At 38.5% G+C, this 22,514-nt stretch overlaps 1 protein-coding gene across 1 annotated transcript; it reads left to right on the forward strand.

Annotated features, from left to right (window-relative positions):
• The first annotated feature begins 20,513 nt into the window (after window positions 1-20,513).
• On the forward strand, window positions 20,514-22,295 carry LOC107567967 (granulins-like). Its single transcript, XM_016253788.1, has 5 exons — window positions 20,514-20,627; window positions 20,730-20,912; window positions 21,010-21,147; window positions 21,849-21,978; window positions 22,136-22,295. The coding sequence occupies exons 1-5, from the start codon at window positions 20,529-20,531 to the stop codon at window positions 22,147-22,149; spliced, it is 564 nt and encodes a 187-aa protein (XP_016109274.1). The 5' UTR covers window positions 20,514-20,528; the 3' UTR covers window positions 22,150-22,295.
• The last annotated feature ends 219 nt before the right edge of the window (window positions 22,296-22,514 follow it).

Here is a 22,514-nt window from a genome sequence, read left to right on the forward strand (position 1 = left end):
ATTATGCATTGGGTCAAGAACAGAGTTCTAGTGTGAAAATGTTAAACGCGCAGCTTCAGGCATGACTAAGTACATTCACGCATTCTTACGCCACGGACCATCAGTCAACACAGCATTACCAAAGAAACGTGGGAGGAAAACTACAGCAGAGTATGACATCTGTATGGCTCGAACCTCAGCATTTAGAGTGCATTGTTGCATATGCAGTAATGTCATTTGGAGACGTGTCAGATGATTATCTCAGGGTCTCACATGTTGTGGGATAAAATCCTGCCATTGTGAGGAGGGTAACTGACCACTGAAAGTGCCAAACAGATTGCCTGACTGCAATGATAATCAAGAGAAGCAGAGCCTTTTCCTAGCTGCAAGTGTGAGGCACTGTAGGGGCTCAAGTCTTGATGTTGGCTCCTAGTGTGAGTTAGTGCTGAGACTCTGCAGCTGGAGCTTTTGGCCTCAGAGCGGAGGGTGTCTGACAGGGAAGGACTTCAATGTGTTTCTGTTGGAAAAACAGGGTCTTTTTGCTAGAGTAGGGCAGTGACATGCAACAATGCACCTGCAAAATTTACCTGTGTTATCGGTATGTGTGGGCTTTGTAGTAAGTAACAGACATTTAAGGAAGTTTGTGTGCAAAAAGTAGTTTGGAGAGTAATTTAAGGTCTACAGCCACTTTTTTTATTTCAAAACACAAGCTTAAAACACAAATACAACAACTCCTGGGAAACAGTGATATTAAAATTCTGGCAGATACTGATTTTTATAGATGCTGATAATTATTTTGACATCATGGCTAATGAAATCTACACTATTTTGTCTAAATAAATTAAAAGTAAAACACTAAAAATTTAAATCAAACATTTAAAATGCTATAGTTTAAGTTAGGCATCACAATAATATACTGGACAGTATTTCCCAGAGATTATATGTGACCCTGGACCACAAAACCTGTCATAATTAGCACGTGTATATTTGTAGCAATAGACAAAAATACATTGTATGGGTCAAAATTATCGATTTCTCTTTTATGCCAAAAATCATTAGGATGTTAAGTAAAGATCATGTTCCATGAAGATATTTTGTAAATTTCCTACTGTAAATATATCAAAACTTAATTTGTGATTAGTAATATGAATTGCTAAGAACTTAATTTGGACAACTTTAAAGAGAATTTTCTTAATATGTTGATTTTTTTGCATCCTCAGATTCCCGATTTTCAAATAGTTGTCAAATTTTTAAATCTAAATCTAAAAATAAGGGAAATGAGCATGTATGATTAAATATTAAATACTGACCAATATATAACCAATATCAACCAACCAATACAAAATAAAATAAAATAACTAAATAAATTCTACTTTCAGGAATTTGAGGTTATTAAGATTTTTTATGTTTTTGAAAGAAGTCTCTTATGCTCACCAAGGTTAAATTAATTTGATAATAAACATTTTTCTTTTTTTTCAAGATTCTTTGATGAATAGAACAGCATTTATTTAAAACTGAAACCTTTTGTAACATTATACATGTCTTGACTGTCAACTGTGATCATAACACATCTCTGCTGAATAAAAGTATTAATATCTTCTTTTTTTTAATCTTACAGACCCCAAGCTTTTGAAAAATAGTGTATATGATACAGGTATATATAATACTGATATGTCGTGCATGCCTTAATGGCTATCTGGAATACTTGATTCTGATTGGTCATTGGCTACATTCTGTGGTCCAGTGTCTTCATATAATGACCACTTAACTCAGCGAGCATAGTGTAGTGCTGATTGGCTGCCAGAGACAATGCTCGCTTCATGTCTCTCACACAGTCTCTTTCTTCTCAGAAAATAATATAAGCAGTACCTCATCTTCACTGAGGTGAGCTCAAACCGGGACACTGGCTCTGCAGTGTGACCGTGGCCTCCCTGCAGGCGGCTCAGGCCGTGTCTTTCCATCCTGCACAGAGGACCTATGCTTAACCCACCAAGCCATCCAAGCAAGTGTCAAAGAGTGCAAGCCATTGCAAAAAAGTGATATGTGTACACATACTCATATAGATACAAACACTCACTTCTCTTGTGTTTCTTTGTCACTGTACAGGAGATGAACGTCCTGTTTTGCTCTGAAGCGCAACACGCACTGCAGCTCAGTGATCAGTAGACATGTACAGTGATTCAGTGGCGCCATCTTGAGGTTGACTGTTGTACACACAGACTGATAAATGGATGGGACCCGGAGAGGTTTGAGAAGGTCCTCCTACTGGAGTTTAAACCTCTCACAGAGTGGCTACAGATACTAAAAGGACAATGACAATGATACAGTACAATTCTAAATAGGTTTATAAAATAAACATAAATTAGCCTATATAAAATATATCAACCTTTTATAAATATACCGTATTGGCCCGAATATAAGACGACCCTGATTATAGGACGAGCCCCCTTTTTCCAGATGTACCTTTTGGAAAAAGGCTTTTTAAAAACCAAATCTTGTTTTTTTCTCAGTAAATCACATTTTGTCTTCAATTATTTTCATATTGCATAATTTTCCTATTTTAATTTTTGTTTTTAAAGTATGGTAAAAACGGGTCAAATGTACAAACAATCACATTTAAAAAATATACACTTTTTGATATACCAGTAAAAAAAAGAAAACAGGTAGCCCATCTGAATTAGGACATTTAGGCTATCCATCTAATAGTAGCCTACCAAAATCTTATTAACAGTAGAAGTTAAATCTTACTGTAGTCTTCAAATCTGGGTACTGTCTTACGTTTTAAAATCACAAAGGGAGTTTGGTCCCATCAGGCTAACCTGACAGTCACAACTCATGCAGCTGTAAGGTTTTCTTATTCTTTTGTTTTTACTCGTGCTCTTTTCAACACGCATTACATTACATAATTCATAGAACACTCGTTTTATGCGTATTTGGCACCACTTATTGTTGTGGGTGTATTATTGACATGTCAAAGTCTAGACCCTGAATATAAGACGACATTTCAGATGTATTTCCAAGAAAAAAAATATAGTTTTATATTCGGGTCAATACGGTACTCCATGATCATGGTGCCGTTCAGTATCTTAAAGACCCTTACACCCAGGGACGCGGAAAGTAGGGGTGCTGAGGGGGCTGCAGCACCCCCTGTTTTCACATGGTTGCAAATGGAACGCCAAGTTTGTTCATTTAAATTTATTCAGTTTTAGCATTTAATAATTTATTTGTTATGATCTCTGAAATGTAAATTGTAAGTGGGCTATAATTAACCCATGTTTATCTTTATAAACATGATTCATTTTACTTGAGATGTTTTCTATATGGGATGATTAGCCTAATCCTCATGAACACGTGACGCTAGCGCGTGGTATCAGGCATGAACTGTACAGAATGCGAACAAGATTCACTTTAATACAAGGAGATAATGGCGCAAAAGCGAATATCAGATTTTTTAAAATGCACATCCCAGCAAAAGCTTTCCAAAATCGGCATCCAAACAGTACCAGCCCCAGCACCGACGCAAGTGAACCATACGAATACGGTTGTCAGTCCTGTATTTGAGTCCTTAATACGGTTACGTTCACACACAGTTCGGTTATTTACGGGTGTGACAACCGCATTCTGTAACCGAACTCACACCTGTAAACTGGGGCGCCGCTAGCAATTTTGGGCCCTATGAAAGAATATGAGGTAAACATACACTATATTGCCCAAAGTATTGGGAAAACCAACAAAAATGGAAATACAATTTTTAAATATATGAATTATGTTTCCATCTTTGATGCCAGAGTTTTGGAAGTGCCTTTTTCTGTTCTAAAGAAGGGGGTGTCCCAATACATTTGTCCATATGTATGTACAAGTCATTGGTGTTTGGTGAGTTTTTGGCTCAAGGTCTGCATTTAAAGTCACACCCGAGGTATTCAGCTGGGATTAGGACTTGGTTTTCTGCAGACCAGTCAAGTTCTTCCACACTGACTGAATCAATCGATCTTTTTTTTTCTTTTTTTTTACCCTGCCTTGTACACAGCTGGCATTGTTGTGTTAGAATAGAAAATGGTCCTGTTCAAACTATTGGTATAAAATTAGAAGCACACAATTCCCTAGAATAGCATTATATGCTTTTTTTTTAAACTAAAAAATTAGAAATTACTAAAGTAGTCAAACCTGTTCATTAGAAGGGGGTGTCCCAATACTTTTGGCAATATAGTGTACAAGCCAGCCTAGCTATTCAAAATCTTTGTCTGCAATTTAATAATATTGACCTATTACTTGCTATTGCTTTTGACCATTAGGTATAATCGGTAACATAATTCATTCAGAACCTGTTTTATGGACATAGACTTTCTGTACCACACTATTCTGCTTATATGAAATGAGTTTGACTACTTAATCAGTTATAGTAATAGAAATGCTTCACTGGGGCAAACAAAAAAATCCTCTCAATCATGATCTTACTCAGCTAAATGTGACAGCTTAACAGCTGTATTCCTTGTTTGCTAGCTACCTATGCACATACAGCATAAAATGTTAAAAAATGCTCTACATTATGAACCTTAACCCAAAAACTTAATACACTGTAGATAATTGTGACCCTGCCTGTGGAAAGCCAGCTGAAGCTTTTTAGTTTTTTAAACAGTGGATGAGCAATTCACTCCTTCATTTGCTTATTAAAAGCCTCCTTTGAGATCGTTTTGACAGACATGTTTATTGTGTATTAGTTTCAACGTGTTTATTGCTAAGTTTAGTGTGGCAAACGGTGGCAAAATAATTAAATAATAATTCGCGTGCAATGTATCTGGTTGCCATGACAACCTCACGCGCTTCCTGCTGCTGCTCTATGGAATCAGAGTATGAATTTGTAGATTTTCCATAGCAAAACTAAAATGTGTTTAAAAGTGCGACTGGATAATTTAGCTGGAAATGCAGAAATAAGCCGCAATTTTGTTTTACTTAACTCCTTGGTAGATACATTTATAATTTCTATTACAATACTACTACTACTGTTACTACCAGTGTTGGGAGTAACGCGTTACAAAAGTAATGCATTACAGTAACGGATTACTTTTCGCTGTAACGCAGTAGTGTAAGGCATTACTAATCAATTTTCAGTAATATTTTACTCGGTACATGTTCAGTAATGCATGCGTTACAACACACTTTTAGCCCAACTACTAATAACAGATCTATGGGGGCCCCAAAAGTGCGTGGGCCCTTAGAATCGTCCTAACTCCCTAATTTTGAACCTTAAACCGCATAAACACATTTCATTACACCAAATACACAAAATAATGTTCTTTTTAGCAGCATCATATGACCCCTTTAAGCACTCGTTTACTATAAAAACTAAACCTGAAATAAAACCTAGAGATAAATAGTAATATTTAAAACAATAATAATACAAATCACAACATTTAAATTAAAACTGAAAGTATTTATTACAAAAAAATAAGTAAATTGGCTTTCATTTAGAAATTGCTTGTAAATTTCACAAATAAAACACGAAAACAAAGAAATGGTACAACATTGAAATTATTTTCTACAGTGTATACTACATATTATTTTAATAAATAACTAAAATAACACTGAAGAATACCATGGTACTACCAGGGAATATGTGCAAAACAACATTGCTGTAGTATGTTGTAAGTTTGGAAACCTTTGTCATGACAAAATGTGTTAATTTAGTTGCACCAGTTTTTGTATAGTGTTGTCACGAATCCGGTCCATGAACTTTCCTTTTCATTGACTCTCGCACCACACAAACTGTTGCATAGCACCCCGGACTACGTGGTGTAATTTCAAAAACACCACTTAACATCATCCATTAAACATAATGTGGACTAAATTTTGATATTCTTGATCATTATTTTCTTCTTGGTATGTTTAATGGCCTCATTTTGATCTGCTTTGTCACATACAAAATTAATAGCTCAATAAACTGGCATCACAGAGAGGGCACACAATTTACAAAAGTTCAAAAGTTCTAAGTTGAGCCACAGACTTATTCTGTCTCATATTGTCTGGACAAACTGACATTTCATGTTCAACATTTAAGAGGTCTTTCTGTCGTAATTTCTGACACTCTTCTTCTATTGTAACTCTTTTGTTAATAATTAATTAATATTTTGAGAAGTTTAGAATATTATGAACTTCACAAGGCTGGAATTTATTGGAGGGATGTCAAGTCAAGTCAAGTCACCTTTATTTATATAGCGCTTTTAACAATACAGATTGTGTCAAAGCAACTGAACAGCATTAATTAGGAAAATAGTGTCAATAATGCAAAATGACAATAGTAAACACTCATTTTTCAGTTAAAGACAGTTCATCATTGAATTCAGTGATGTCAACATCCAGCTCAGTTTAAATAATATCTTTGCAATTATGTCAACGATATCGCTGGAAATGAAGTGTCCCCAACTAAGCAAGCCAGAGGCGACAGCGGCAAGGAACCAAAACTCCATCGGTGACAGAATGGAGAAAAAACCTTGGGAGAAACCAGGCTCAGTCGGGGGGCCAGTTCTCCTCTGACCAGACGAACCAGCAGTTCAATTCCAGGCTGCAGCAAAGTCACATTTTGCAGAGGACTCATCTGGTTCCTGTGGTCTTGTCCCGGTGGTCGTCTGAGACAAGGTCTTTACAGGGGATCTGTATCTGGGGCTCATCTAGTTGTCCTGGTCTCCGCTGTCCTTCAGGGCTGTGGAGGTCCTTTCTAGGTGCTGATACACTATCTGGTCTGAATACGTACTGGATCCGGGGGATCTGCAGTGACCATCTGATCTGGATACAGACTATATCTGGTGCCAACGGTGACCTCAGAATAAGAGAGAAACAGACTAATATTAGCGTAGATGCCATTATTTAACAATGTAGCAAGTACATCGGGTGTTATGAGAAGTGTTCCCGGTTCCGGTTAACCTAATTAATGCAGCCTAACTATCCTTTAACCATCATTTGCTCTCCATTTATTCTCCTTGTGTTTGCAGTCCTGCGTCAGTTTGTCGTCTTTTCTCCCTGGATGTGTCATGTCCAGATCCTGCCTTGCCTTGCCAGCCTGTTTTTCCCCCACTGAGTAGTTTCTGTTGTTTGTTTTGTTTTATTTTAATAAAAAGCCCATTCTTTCTGCAGTACTGAGTCCTCGCCTCATCCCTCTACCCGGAACCCTGACACTTATAGGCAAGTAATACTATTTTGTAACTGATATGGAAGTTAATAGGTAGCCAGTGCAGAGACTGTAAAATTGGGGTAATATGATCATATTTTCTTGACCTGGTAAGGACACTAGCCGCTGCATTTTGGACTACCTGTAGCTTGTTTATTGAAGATAAACAAGCTACAGAGGATAAATAAGATTGAGGATGCCATTTGTGTTCAAGGCCTGTATAGCTACTTATACTATATATATATATATATATATAAGTTATGTTTTAACCAACGTTGTATTGAAGATATCACAAGATTTCATTAAATCCTAATCTAAAATGGGTTCCAAACTTTTGGGTGGTTGAGGGCATGTTTTAAAGACAAAACAAATTCTTCTCTCAATCTTGTAGTCAAAGCGATTATTCAGTGTCCACTGACATAACATATTAGAGAAGGCACTTCTGCTTTTGATTGAGTCAAGTTTAGCTAAAGTCCCGAGAGAACATAAAACTAACACATGCCCTAAGAGGCCATGTGTTTTTTTTTGTGTGTTTTTTTTTTTCTCCTGATCTCAACAAGTTGTTTTCTTGATCTCATCATAAAGTCATTTTGCTGTACTATATCATTTAAAAATTACTGATTTGAGTTTTGTTTTCAAAGCTGTCACAGCCCGTTTCCTCTGCATGTGATGTCATAACTGTTACTCTCACTCGGAGTCGGATTGTTTATTTCGGCCCTTTTGCATGTGTATCTCATTGCATGCAGCGCTTCATTGAGTATAAGATGGAAGCGGAAGCAGAGCGAGCTCATGAGAGATGAGATACTCATGAGCAGTTTGGTTCACTTCAAACTGCTCTTTTATAAGATATTGTTGAAAAAGATATAACGAATTGAAATGCATTTACAAGACATGCAGAAACACAGGGCCCTGGCTGCAGTGTGTTCGACGTCAAACTCCAAAATTTGTTTACTTTTAATTTCTTAAAATAAAACAATTATATATATTTTTTTTAAAGTTAATCATTTTATTTTATTTTATTGACACACTTTCAGTTTGTCTTATTTTGTAGTTTGTCATTTCTTTAATTAGATCAGATGTTACAATGTGACCCACCTATGGGGCATCCCTTACCAAAAAGTAGCATACTTCAAGTTTATTTTAGTAAGTATACTTAAGTAAAGTTCAAGTATACTTTATGTAGTAAGTATACACATCATTGTACTTGTAAGTGTACTATTTCAATACTCCTTGGGACTAAATTGGCCCACTTTCTAGTATATAAAAGTATACTTTAAGTATAACAGTAGTAAACTGAGTACACCTAGTTTACATCAAAATGTTTAGTTTGTACTGCAACTATACTAAAAGTGAACTTGGAGGTATACCGATAGTTTACTAATTAAATACTTGTAGTTGCATTCAGTACACTTTGAAGTATAGTCACAGTAAACTAGTTTAGTAGTTTTATACTGCAAGTATACTCGTACTTTTTTAAGTGAACTTTAAATCATACTTGAAGTATACTACTATGTCCTTATTTAGGTATTAATTTGAATATATTTTGTTACATGAATATCTGAACATACAAAACATCAAAAGAACAGGGTATCTGCTTGTAAACAAAAACATTTTATTCTAGCTTCATGCATTCTTTTTTGATGATCATGTTAGAATACATGTGGAAGCATCTGTTGTTTCGGTTTCATCTTCACTTGTGTCTTTTGGAAATTCTGTACAGAAAATCTGTACTAGCGCCCCCTAACCTATAACAATGAAAACACGAATTCTAGGAACAAGTATAGCTCAAATATATTTTAGACTTTTTCTAAGTATAAGTCAAGTATACTTAAATGTCATTTTAAGTATATTTCTGAGAAGTACATAAAGTAGACCAAGTATACTTTCCTATTTTTAGTTTAAAAGTATACTAATAGCACACTTGAATAAACTTCTTTTTCGTAAGGGATGTCACATTTCACATCCATTCTTTTGGGCTAAAGAAAAAAAAGGTATACACTGTAATTATGAAACAAAAATCACATTTCCCTGTTCCAGAGCAGATGAACTGTGTACCAAAATTACAGTGGTGATGAACACCGATAATGAAAGTGTCCACCATCAAGAGCTAAGAAAAACAGGTATTCCAGAAAGCAGGTTATGTGACATACCTCGGTAAGTTTACAGATAAGTTAACAGATAACTTAAACTTTCAGTTCCAAAAACAGAGAACTTTCAGGATATGTAAGTAGCCATAGCAAATTATGCTCTGGACATCTCTTAATATATTTATATATTTCTTAAATTCTTTAAAAAAAAAAAAAAAAAAAAGCACTATTATAAAAAAACATTCTTCATTTTACTGGGATTTATTTATTGTATTTTTTCTCACACATTGTGGATCTGCTTTCAAACTTTTTCTGCTACAGATGTTTTCTATATAACGTATCGCATATGTATTTTTATTATAGAAATACATCTCGCCTTATAACAAATGCAAGCAAAATAGCTAAACATAAAAAAATAAACTTATACAGCCATATTGTCATACAAGCACAGACTGTTTAGTAATAACTTATAAAAATGATTAAACTAAGATTAAAAAATGATTGCACAACCACCAATTAAGTGATTATATGCACTAAGAATTAAAAGAATAAGAAAGTATGGAATTCTTGTGTCCACCATGAACATACTCTAGGTTGATTGAACTTACTCCCAGACATGGTTTTGGAACTGGCATGCCTCGAGTAAGAAAGTTTGAGGTTAATCAACCAAGAGTCCAGGCTATATGGGACAGTAAGTTAACCTTGCTTTCTGTAACATGCCACAGATTTTGCATAAACTAAACTCTTACCCCTCTAGCCACTGATTCTGGCTTTGTGCAACAGGCCTCAGTCTTTGGGTTGAGTTCACAAGAAAATAATAACGTATGGCCTCTTAGGGCTTCCGTAGTAAACTTCATAAAGGAATTGTTAGTAAAAAAAAAAAAAAATCAGCACCATATGAAAAGATTGAACAGCAATGTAGCATAATGCTATTTGCTAACTGAGGGTTTTTATTTGTATTTCTAATAAACATTTTCATGTTTTACACACTTTTATACTTCATCTCCGAGCAACACACATCCCAGGCTGAAAAAGTGCACTTCCATAATGTATTTAAATTGCTCTATTTTCACACACTAATTTTGTACTTTAATATACTCAAAATGATTCTTTAGTACTTAAGAACACATAAGTGTACTCAAATGTGCTATTTTGGGACACCATGAATATGAACTAAAATTGGCTTTTAACATACTATCTCTGTATTTAAAAAAAAAAAAAAAAAAGTATTTAGTTACCACTTGTAGTGAACTTGAACCCACTAGTGTATGAAAGATGGGTTCAAGTGTACTACAAGTGGTAACTAAATATATTTTTTTTAAATACAGAAAACATTACCTTGTCATTATATATAATACTATCTATTACATATAGATAGATAATTGTCACAACTTGGTTGTTTAATAATAATATGCTAAATTGCTGCTCAGGAAAACATTACTTATCATTATCAATGTTGAAAACACTGTGATACTCAGTTTTAATAATAAATGTTACTTGAGCACCAAATCAGCATAATAGGATGATTTCTGAAGGATCATGTGACATTGAAGACTAGAGACTGCTAAAAATTCAGCTTTGCCATCACAGGAATAAATTATATTTTAAAATGTTTTCATATAAATAATAATACAAATATATAATAAGTATGCTAGAGTAGAAATGGCAAACAAACCTAACAAACTGAGCAGCTAAGTAATTTGGGAACCATCTGGTGCTAACTGACTACCAAATCCCACACTAAATGTAAAATGAGTATTAAAAAGGGAAGTGTACGGGCGGGCAGTTGGGCTAAGTGTTGAAATATTGGACATTTTGAGAGGAAGTTTTACATTTTGCATGATCATGGGAACTTGTATATAAAAAATGAAAGGAGTATAAATGTTGAACTGATCAATTTATTGAATGGATAGTCAGAAAGATAATGGGGTTTCACAACCAGACCCTTTAAAAAAAAAACTGATAAAATTTTATATTTAATTCCCAAACATAAGGAAGGAAGGAAAGAAAGAAGGACTTCAGCAAGGTCTATTAAAGGGGTCATATGATGTGAAGTTTTCCTTTCTCTTTGGAGTGTTACAAGCTGTTCTTGTATAGATAAGATCCCTAAAGTTGCAAAGACTAAAGTCTCAAACCCAAAGAGATATTCTTTATAAAAGTTAAGACTCATCCACGCCCTCTTAAAACGCCTCGTTTAAACACGCCCCCACATGTCTATGTCACTGTGTGGGACACTTTGCATAACACCGCCCAAATGTTCACGCAAAGAAATAAGGCGTAACTTTGATTCTCGCTGTAGTATTGTTGCCACCGCCATGTTGTGGAGATGCTGTGTGTTTCATTGCGAAATGAAACTACTTTGTTTGGTCTTCCAAAAGAGGACACAACTAGACATCAGTGGTTAAGTTGTATTCACAACACTGTTCCAGAACAGTTCAACCCAAATATTCAGATGTGTGCAGCGCATTTTATGGAGGACAAGGACTGTTTCCTGATCTTGGGAGAGTAGCCTACAATGCCGGTGCTCTGACAAATAATGCTGACTCACTGCCTGTAAGCACATTTTCATATTTAAAGGATTTGCCACTGATGATTCTTTCTTTCTGGATTTTTTTTTAATGAATAGAAAGTTAAAAAGAACAACATTTATTTGCAATAGAAATAGTTAATCGTTAGTTCATAAATTATATTTTACCATATTTTTCACTGATGTCCTCACAATTTATACTTAAGCTTTGGAATACTTTTTTATACTGAAATAATTTTGGGGAAAAGCAGCGCATTTTATGGAGGACAAGGACTGTTTCCTGATCTTGGGAGAGTAGCCTACAATGCCGGTGCTCTGACAAATAATGCTGACTCACAGCCTGCAAGTACGCTTTCATATTTAAAGGATTTGCCACTGACTATTCAAACACGAGTTTTGAGCAGTGTAGAGCAGTGCTAGTTGTTTGTCATTTCTCCGATCACAAATGCAGACAAGGTTTTATGTTTACACGGTGCGATGCAAAGCAACGCGTAAAAAGACAGTAGGCTATAAGTCATTATAATCAGTAATAATGTCCCCACTGGATGCTACAAATGCCTCGTTTATAATGGGTTTTATTGGTTTTGTCTCGTCACACCGGAGCACGGCATTACAGTATGGTAAGGGGTGTAACATTTCCATCACACGCTTGAGGTATTAGGTAGAGGTCTGCACAGGCTTTAAACTGAAGCCCGAACCCGACCCGTACCCGAGATCGTCTGACCCAGCCCGACCTGACCCGAGCGGCACAGTTCAATTTAGAGCCCGAACCCGACCCGAACCCAAAATCTTTTTTTCCCCCCACAACGAATAGCCAATTAAAAAAAAAAAAAAGCTGTATTTCACGATTGCATGCAACGATCAGTAAACAAATACATGTAAAGAAACAGAATCATTAAGGCTCGGCCAGTTCACAAGGCAAAAGAAAAAACACTTACCAGTTATGAAAGTTTATGAACATCAGGTGCAGCGGTCACAAATTCTGCCGAGTTTTTGAATGGTTGTGTACGACAAGACGATAATTCTTCCATCGTGCAGATTATGCTCATTTTCGTCAGATAAGGCTTGTTAGCATTCGGCCTGCTTTAAATCAGACACAGAGATGCAGTGCAGTAGGCTAAGATCGCATTTATTTGAATTAGCGCGAGAGAGAGAGAGAGAGAGAGGGATGAAAGTTGCGTGTGTGAACCAGCGTCTGTGCGCCTCTCTCTACAAGCAATGAGGCTTAGTTCCTTCAAAAACAGTGGTTCCTTCAACCGCCTCATTGCAGAGAAATATAAAGTTGTTATGAAAGTTTATGAACATCAGGTGCAGCGGTCACAAATTCTGCCGAGTTTTTGAATGGTTGTGTACGACAAGACGATAATTCTTCCATCGTGCAGATTATGCTCATTTTCGTCAGATAAGGCTTGTTAGCATTCGGCCTGCTTTAAATCAGACACAGAGATGCAGTGCAGTAGGCTAAGATCGCATTTATTTGAATTAGCGCGAGAGAGAGAGAGAGAGAGAGGGATGAAAGTTGCGTGTGTGAACCAGCGTCTGTGCGCCTCTCTCTACAAGCAATGAGGCTTAGTTCCTTCAAAAACAGTGGTTCCTTCAACCGCCTCATTGCAGAGAAATATAAAGTTGCGAGTCAGTAGCCTGTCAAAGCTATTTTACTAATAAAAGTTTCCGTGCTGTGTTGTCGTGTGCACTAATGTGTGTGTGTGTGTGTGTGTGCATCTATGAAAGCAGCGTAGCCTACTGCACATAGTATTATTTTAGCTATAAACCCAAGCCCGACCGGAACCCGAAGCTATTCATTAAACATTAACCCGAACCCGACCCGAGCCCGAAGGGTCCCGAAATATGTTAGTTTAATGAATCGCTTCGGGTTCCGGTCGGGTAGCAGCCCTCTAGCTCAAAGTCAGGTACGGGGTGATGGGAAATGGAGTTTGAGGGGAAAAGTCAATACTCGGGTGATGGCTACCTCTGGTGATGATAAGGGGGAACCACAGAGGCCGGATTCGTTACAGAGCCCCCTCCCTGCGAGCATCTCCTGACATGAGAAGGCAAACGACGCTGGGGTCTTCCAGCCAGGATGAGGGGCCGGTTTATCCGAAGGGGTCCTGTGGAAGTCATTGGTAAGCGATGGGTCAAGAATGTCCTTGGCTTCTACCCAGGACCTCTCCTCTGGTTCATACCCATCCCAGTCCACGAGATATTGCAGAACTCCTCCCCGGCGCCGAGAGTCTAGGATCTGCTGAACCTGATATGCCTCCTCACCGTTGATGATGAGGGGAGGGGGTCCCTGGTTCCGTGCCTCATCTAGGTCATCTGCCCTTCTCGGAGCACCAGCGGCCTTGAGCAAAGAGACATGAAAGGTGGGTGAGATATGATATTGAGGAGGTAAAGCTAAACGGTAAGAAATGGGTTATTTGTTTAATGACTTTGAATGGACCCACGTACCTGGGACTTAGTTTACGGCAGGGTAGGCGGAGCCGAAGATCTTGAGTGGAGAGCCAGACCCATGATCCCGGGACATACTCAGGGTTGGGACGTCGGTGACGATCTGCTCTTTTCCTCTGTCTCCTGACGGCACGCTGGAGATGTGTATGAGCCTCATTCCAGGTAGTTTCACTCCTCCTGAGCCAGTCATTAATTGCAGGTAAGTCTGTGGGTTCCCTGGACCAGGGAAAGAGAGGTGGTTGGAATCCAAGTACGTATTGGAAGGGTGTGAGTCCTGTGAGTCCATATTCTGCCCAGAAGAGGTATCTGCTCCAATCAGCCTGATTGCGGTGACAGTAAGACCTTAGGAAGCAAGTGATTTCTTGATTTAGGCGTTCAGTTTGCACGTTGGATTCAGGATGGTAGCCAGAAGTAAGACTGATGTTGACATTGAGGAATTTGAAAAAAGCTGCCCATACCCGAGAGGTGAACTGAGGGCCTCTGTCTGAGACAATATCATTGGGAAGTCCATAGAAGTGGAATACATAACTGCATAAAGCCTCTGCTGTTTCTAGGGCTGTGGGTAGTTTGGGTAATGGTATCAGACGACAGGACTTGGATAAGCGATCAATGGCAGTGAGAATGGTGGTATTGCCTTTGGAGTTGGGGAGGTCAGTGATAAAATCTATGGCAATGTGGGACCAGGGTCTCTGAGAAATGGTTAGTGGTTGTAGCAAACCCGCAGCCATCAGCTTAGAGGATTTGGAAGTGTTGCAGGTTACACAATTCTTAATGAATGCAAAGTGAGGGCCACCAGAATTTATTGGAGAGAAGTTGGATAGATGCAGTTATTCCCGGATATCCGGAGCTGGGAAGATCATGAGCTTGTTGAATGACTCGGTTCCTCAAGGAAGGAGGTACAAAGGTCCTGTTGGGTGGACATTCAGCAGGTATAGGATCTGTGCCCTGCATCTCCGCAATCTCAGTCATGACATCCCACTGCACAGGTGCTATGATGAGAGTGGTAGGTAAGATGGGTTCAGATGAAAGGGGCTGATATGCTGACTCAAATTGATGAGAGAGTGCATCTGCTTTGGTGTTTTTTGAACCTGGACGATAAGTTACTGTGAACTGAAACAGTGTGAAGAAAAGAGCCCACCTGGCCTATCTGTGATTGAGTCTTTTTGCACTGTGGAGATATTCCAGATTGCGATGGTCAGTGAGAACTGAGAAGGAAAATTTGGATCCCTCAAGCCAGTGTCGCCACTCCCCAAAAGCCGCCTTCATTGCCAATAGCTCACGGTTTCCCACATCATAATTCTGTTCTGCTTGATTTAGCTTGCGTGAGAAGGCACAGGGGAAAAGTTTGGGTGGACTGCCATGCCGTTGCGAAAGAATTGCCACTAACCACCTAAGTTTGTGGTAGATAGTGGTGTAAAGGCTTTGTCAGCTGCTGGTGACCAGGATAAGCGACTTCCCCTCCTCTTAATCATTGACGTTAGAGGGGCTGCAATGGAGCTGAAGTCTCTAATGAACTGTCTGTCTGTGTAAGTTAACAAAGCCAAGGAATCTCTGCATCTCTTTGACAGTTGTAGGTCAGGCCAGTTCAAGATAGCTTGCACTTTATGGTCATCCATTGCCACTCCCTCAGGGCTGACTACATATCCCAAGAACGTGGTAGAAGTCTGGTGAAACTCACATTTCTCTGCCTTGGCGTATAACTGATGGGAGATTAAACATTGTGGAACAGCTCGGACATGGTTAATGTGTGTCTCAAGGGAGTTAGAGTAAACAACAATGTTGTCCATGTAGATGATGACCCATCTATTGAGCATGTCACAGAATACGTCATTTATGAATGCTTGAAAGACTGAGGGACTGTTGACAAGCCCGAATGGCATAACTCTGTACTCATAGTGCCCAGACGTGGTAGAGAAAGTTGTCTTCCACTCATTGCACTCTCTGATGCGAATCAAATTGTAAGCATTGCGCAGATCGAGCTTAGTGAAGTATTTGGCTGAGCGAAGCTGTTCAAGAGCGGGGGGCACCAGAGGTAGAGGGTACTGGATCTTAACAGTTATTTCATTTAAACCTCTAAAATCAATACAAGGCCAAAGACTTTGACAAAGAAGAAACCCGCAGACACCGGAGACGTGGATGGAACGACGAAGCCTTTAGCTAGTTCCTCCTCTATATAGGCTTTCATGGATTCAGTCTTTGGTTGTGAAAGGGGAAAGATTCGACCCTTGGGAGGTGTGGTGCCGGGAAGCAGCTCGATAGCACAGTCGCTGGACCGATGCTTCAGTTAGATCAACATGGTTTGAGGGAATGTTGGTTGAGTGCAAGGGATCTATTTTGACGGTGGCTGCTTCAAGTGGCATTGGTTCCAGAATCTGAAGACACTGTGTGAAACACTTAGCTGACCAGTGAGTGATTTGACCCTCAGTCCATAATATCTGTGGCTCGTGTAGCTGAAGCCAGAGGAGTCCAAGTACAACTGGGTTGTTGGAAGCTTGTATGATGTAGAAACAAATGATTTCTGAATGCATGACGCCAGTAGTCAGGCAGATGTCATTGGTGGTGTATTGGACCTGACCGGTGCCCAGAGGTCTCCCGACTAGCGCTGCCACTGCCAAGTGAGATTTACAGGGTATGAGAGGGAGGTCATGAATTTTGGCAAAGTCAGCATCAATAAAATTTCCTGCTGCTCCAGATTCGATTAAAGTCATTGTCTCCATCACACTATCATTAACGGCCAGTTTAACAGGCACTTTGACACACTTTGAAGTACAAGATGACTGACTCACCGCAGAGGAAGCGTGCTGCTTTGGTTTTGAAGGGCAGGAGACTTTCACATGACCAGCTTGGCCGCAGTAGAGGTTTTGGCGATACCGACGATCTCTTTCCTCTGGAGAGATGCGTGTGTGTCCCACTTACATAGCTTCTTGTTCAGGAACAACCAGAGGGCTTGGTGAACGGAATGTTGAAACCCTGCTGGGTCTCCTAGAGCGAATCAGATTGTCGATGCGAATGGCTTGAGATCAATCAGTTGATCCAAAATTTTTTCCCTCGTCTCGACAAGCAAGTTCAGCCTGTAACTCCAGATTCAGTCCCTTGCGAAAATGCAGCTTTAAGGGATGCAGCCAGTGTGCGAAATATCAGGGCAAACTCTGCTGCCGTATTTTCCCTCTGTCGCAACGTGAGAATCTGTTCACCCACTCCATCTCCTCCCACAGGGAGATTAAACACCTCTCGAAAGCACCACAAAAAAACTCTCAAACGAGGGAAAGGCTGGTCGATTTAAATTCCACACGGCGGTGGCCCAGTCTAATGCTTTGCCAGTCAAGAGAGAGCATACAAAAGCAATGCGACCTTCTTCTGTGGGGTATAACGCAGGTTGTTGCGAGACAAACAAGGAGCACTGTAGCAAAAATCCCTTACATTTAGCTGGTGTGCCGTCAAATTTCTCTGGGTAAGCCAAGCGGGGACTGGCCGGGGAATGACTCGGAGGAGGTGCTTGGGGTGCTGGGTCTAATGGCGGCAAGTCAGACTCAGATGAAGGTAGCCGTGTCTCTTGCAAAGTCTTTACTAACTCCTCTGTGAGAGACGTGAGGCATGCTAGCTGTTGTTGATGAGCGGCCAGCACGTTGGCCTGGGCAGAGACTTCGGTAGTGAGTCTGTAGATCGCTGCTGGATCGAGTTCTGGCAAAGTCTTCTGTAATGATGTGTCAACGGAGTGAGGATCCATTTGCAGCTTTTAATAAAAGTAGACAGTTGTACAGGCAATGATCGATAAACAGTAACAGGGTCATGAGACAAAGGCAGAGGAACAAGACAGGCGAGTGATCGGGGCTGGCAGCAAGCAGAGTAAACAACAGTCCAAAAAACGGGGCAAGAGAGTCAAAAGGCAGGCATCAGAGAATCCAAAAATGAGAGAAACAGTCCAAGGTCAAACAGTAATCCAATAGAGAATATGATAACGCTCAGAAATGTCAGCCGGAGCAAAAACAAGACTTTGCGAAGACTGAGTGTGAGACAGAGGCTTAAGTAGTCCCATAAACAAGCATCAGGTGAGCTTGTAATCAAAGTAAGGTACGGGGTGATGGGAAATGGAGTTTGAGGGGAAAAGTCAATACTCGGGTGATGGCAACCTCTGGTGATGATAAGGGGGAACCACAGAGGCCGGATTCGTTACAGTTAAAGTTAACCTGTTTGCTGTATGCAATGGTGGAAGCTATGATTGAGACTTCATTCAAGCTCTGATTTCCTCCGCTTTGGATTAAATGTATAAATGCAGCAGAAAAATCAGAAATAAAGTTTGCACTTGATGCTTACAGAGTTGTACTTTGCAGGTCCTGAACATGAGGTTGTGTGACAGATTGACAACCTCAAGACAGTAACCATGGAAACAAAAGGTTTAATATACCACAATCATATGTCCCTATAGAGTTAAAAAAAAACTAAAAACAAAACCACAATCTACATTAAAAAAAGTGAAGTGAAAGTGTAGGCAGTTCGTGTGGTTTTGAAATATATGTTTTTGTTCCAAATGTTACATAATTAGTGAACGGGAACCTCAGTTTAAAAATATCCTGTTTGCAAATATTGTATCAGAGCTGGGAAATTTTTAATTTAGAAATCATTTTAATGCAATCTTCTCATCTCCCTTGGCATAAATACAAAATAAAGTTTTGATCAAACTTTACTTGCTAGGACATTTTAATCAAACCAGGAATCTTTTGATGCAAACATACATATCAAATACCAATAGTATCAAATACTATTTAACGTCAATGCAAAATATACAACCAGTAATAAAACTATCATGTTACAATGACCTACATACTTATACATACATACATACATATATATATATATATATATATAAAAACTGTTCTGTGACAGGGGTTTAGGTTTAGGCTTGCTTCAGAGGGCTAATGCCTGATTTATGACATCCTGTTGTCTTGGGCCTCTGTGGAATTTTTGTGACTCCTCGTGCCTCAACTCGGTTTTGACCAAATCTTAGATTGTCTGATTCGGTCTGATATCCTACAGATTTTAATCATGTTTTCCAACAGTAATTAAACAGGTGAATATTTTCAAGCTGCAAATAATAAACAGTGTACAATACAAATGCATATGACTTTTGAAACAATGATTTAAGAAAAAAAATAGAGTTCCAAGCACGTTCCGTAGCATGTTCTCAATAATACAGTAAACAATTTAAAAGTATCCCTCTGTTTGTAAAAAGAAACATATAGGGCAATAAGTTCTGGGTGGTTTAAGCTTCGGTGGAGTTGGGGGCCACAGGGGGAGCCAAGGCGAATCCAGCAGGGAACCAAGATGCTGCCAGCAGAAATGACCTCCAGGGTGGAGCAGAAAACAGATTCCTTCAGATTTATATGTAGCAGCAGGTAATACAAAAGTTTGGCACCTGTAAGATTTTTTATATATATATATATACACATATGTGACCCTGGACCACAAAACCAGTCATAAGGGTGAATTTTTTGAAATTGAGATTTATACATCTGAATAAATAAGCTTTCCATTGATGTATGGTTTGTTTGGATAGGACAATATTTGGCCGAGATCTGGAATCTGGAAAATTGCCTTTAAAGTTATCCAAATGAAGTTCTTAGCAATGCATATTGCTAATCAAAAATTAAGTTTTAATATATTTACAGTAGGAAATTTACAAAATATCTCCATGGAACATGATCTTTACTTAATATCCTAAGGATTTTTGGCATAAAAGAAAAATCTATAATTTTGACATGCAATGTATTTTTAGCTATTGCTACAAATATACCCCAGGGACTTGAGACTAGTTTTGTGGTCCAGGGTCACACACACACACACACACACACACACATATATATATATATATATATATGTATGTGTGTGTGTGTATATAATGCTTTTTTTTATTTAATAATTTTATTCACCAAGGACACCACAATTGATCGGTAAAATTATTAGAATGATTTGTGAAGAATCATGTGACACTGAAGACTGGAGTAATGACAGGAAAATTCTGGAATAAACACAGGAATAAAGTACATTTTTAAAATACATCAAACAGTTATTTAATTACAATAATATATTTTGTAACTGATTTAATTATTTTTAATTACTAATAACAAATACATTTTAAATATATGCCTTGGGTGTGAGGAAGTGATCTTCTCACTACCTCTGTAAGGTTCTGCCTTATTCTCATTCCTGTTCTTTCATTTCCTATTACACCATAAACATATATGTTCAGAAACTCATAAAGTGGTCTCTAAATGTCCTGGTTAAAATGTGACTGAACAGGTTTCCTGTTTTTACAGTAGGAGGAGCCATGTGTATAAATATAAGCGGTACCGTAAGAACATCACAGGACAGCACAGCCAGCAGCAAAACAATCCACACCAGAGGAGATACAGTTCCAGCCAGTAAGGTAAATGTTCTTATTCTGAAAAAAGAAAGATAGCAATAAAAAGCTATAATGTAATGTAATATAATATAATATAACAATCATTTTTTCATTTCATGTTTTCAGATGGTTCCAGTGTTGGTGTTACTCATGGCAGCTCTTGTAGCTGCAGATGAGCCAATGATGGATCTCTCAGAGCCAGCAGAGTCTGTTTCTGTGGTTCACTGTGATGCTTCTACTATATGTCCTGATGGAACAACGTGCTGTCTGAGTCCTTATGGCGTGTGGTACTGCTGCCCATTCTCAATGGTCAGTGAGTCACAGTAAAACGTGTAACTGTTTTATTACACTCTATTAAGTTATAGGTTTCATGTTTAACCTTTGCTCATTCTTCCCACTCTTTCAGGGTCAGTGCTGCAGAGATGGAATTCATTGCTGTCGTCATGGTTATCACTGCGATTCGACATCGACCCAATGTTTGAGGGGGTGGTTGAGACTGCCATCTTCTCCCAAGCCAGCCACCAAAGCTATCCAGAAACCTCAGGTGAGTCAGCACTGTGTACTGTATATGACGCCAAAGTAATGCAAACTATGCAACCAGTAACTCAAAATATGCAACTAGTAATGCAACCCAAGCGACCTATTGTGAAAACAGTGGTTTTCAATCCTGGTCCTCGGGACCCATTGCTCTGCACATTTTGTATGTGTATCTTATCTGACACATTCAGTGCCGTTTATGGAGCTCTCATCTAATGAGCTGATGATCCAAATCAGGTGAGGTAAATAAGGGTGACACACAAAATGTGCAGAGCGGTGGGTTCCCAGGACCGGATTGAAAACCACTGCGTCACAATGACCTATATGCATGACAGTCATGTGACTTTTAATCACCATTTCCGGCAGTAATAAAACGTGGTTAAATATTTTCAAACTGCAAATAATGAACAGTATACAATAAAAAGGCATGTGATTTTTAAAGCAGTTGAAGAAATTGTTAGGGTTCAAAACACATTCTGTAGCACGTTCTCAATAAACAGTCACTTCAATTTCAGAATTCATTTATAAAATGAAACAATATGGCAATGACTTCTGGGTGGTTTAAAGCAGATTTATAGAATTATATTATATTATTCAAACATATTTGAATAAAAATATGTTTGAATAATAAAGCTGTAAAAATTTAAATGGTTATTTTCTAAGCAGGTGAACCTCCGGTAAGGTATTTTTATTTTTATTTTTTTGCAGTCTGTGCCCTTTGACCAGGCTCTCAATTGGCAGAGCCAGACTGAGAAGGTTCATTGTGATGGAAATGTCTACTGCCCAACTGAGCAGTTCTGCTGCAAGTCAGCAGCTGGCCAGTGGGGGTGCTGCAGCGGTAAAACTACATTTATGTTGCTGTATTAATCATGCCTAATAATGACACTCAAATAAATGTTGATGAACATAGGTTTTAATATAACCCATAAATATAATATAAACTCATGCAGTGTGAAGTTTTGTGTTTGCTCATGTTATATTTCTTTCTTTTCCAGAGATGGTGTTGTAAGTAAATATCCCACGTGACCTGGGTGCAGCTCTTATCAAAGACTGTCAAAGTGCAAGAGGCTTTCAAATGTCAGTTACTGTTGAAGAAAAGCAATAATATACATCTAAAACATACAAACAATGCAAAATAAAAAATTTTAAAAATTGCAAATGTCATTGTCATTTAATAAATAAATTGTTTTTGAGAGTGTGTTTTTATTTGTTTGTATTTTTTATCATCCATTCCATAGGCTATGTGATATTTTGTTCTTGATACATTTGTTTGTGATACATTTTTGGTGATTTAATGACTTGTTGACACACAACACTCTCACTGGTCGCCACCAACTGACTTATCTAAAAAAAAGGGTCACTAAATCAGCTTTC

The sequence above is a fragment of the Sinocyclocheilus grahami genome, unplaced genomic scaffold (genome assembly GCF_001515645.1).
Source record: "Sinocyclocheilus grahami isolate Dianchi unplaced genomic scaffold, SAMN03320097.WGS_v1.1 scaffold1202.1, whole genome shotgun sequence".
NCBI classification, from domain to species: domain Eukaryota; kingdom Metazoa; phylum Chordata; class Actinopteri; order Cypriniformes; family Cyprinidae; genus Sinocyclocheilus; species Sinocyclocheilus grahami.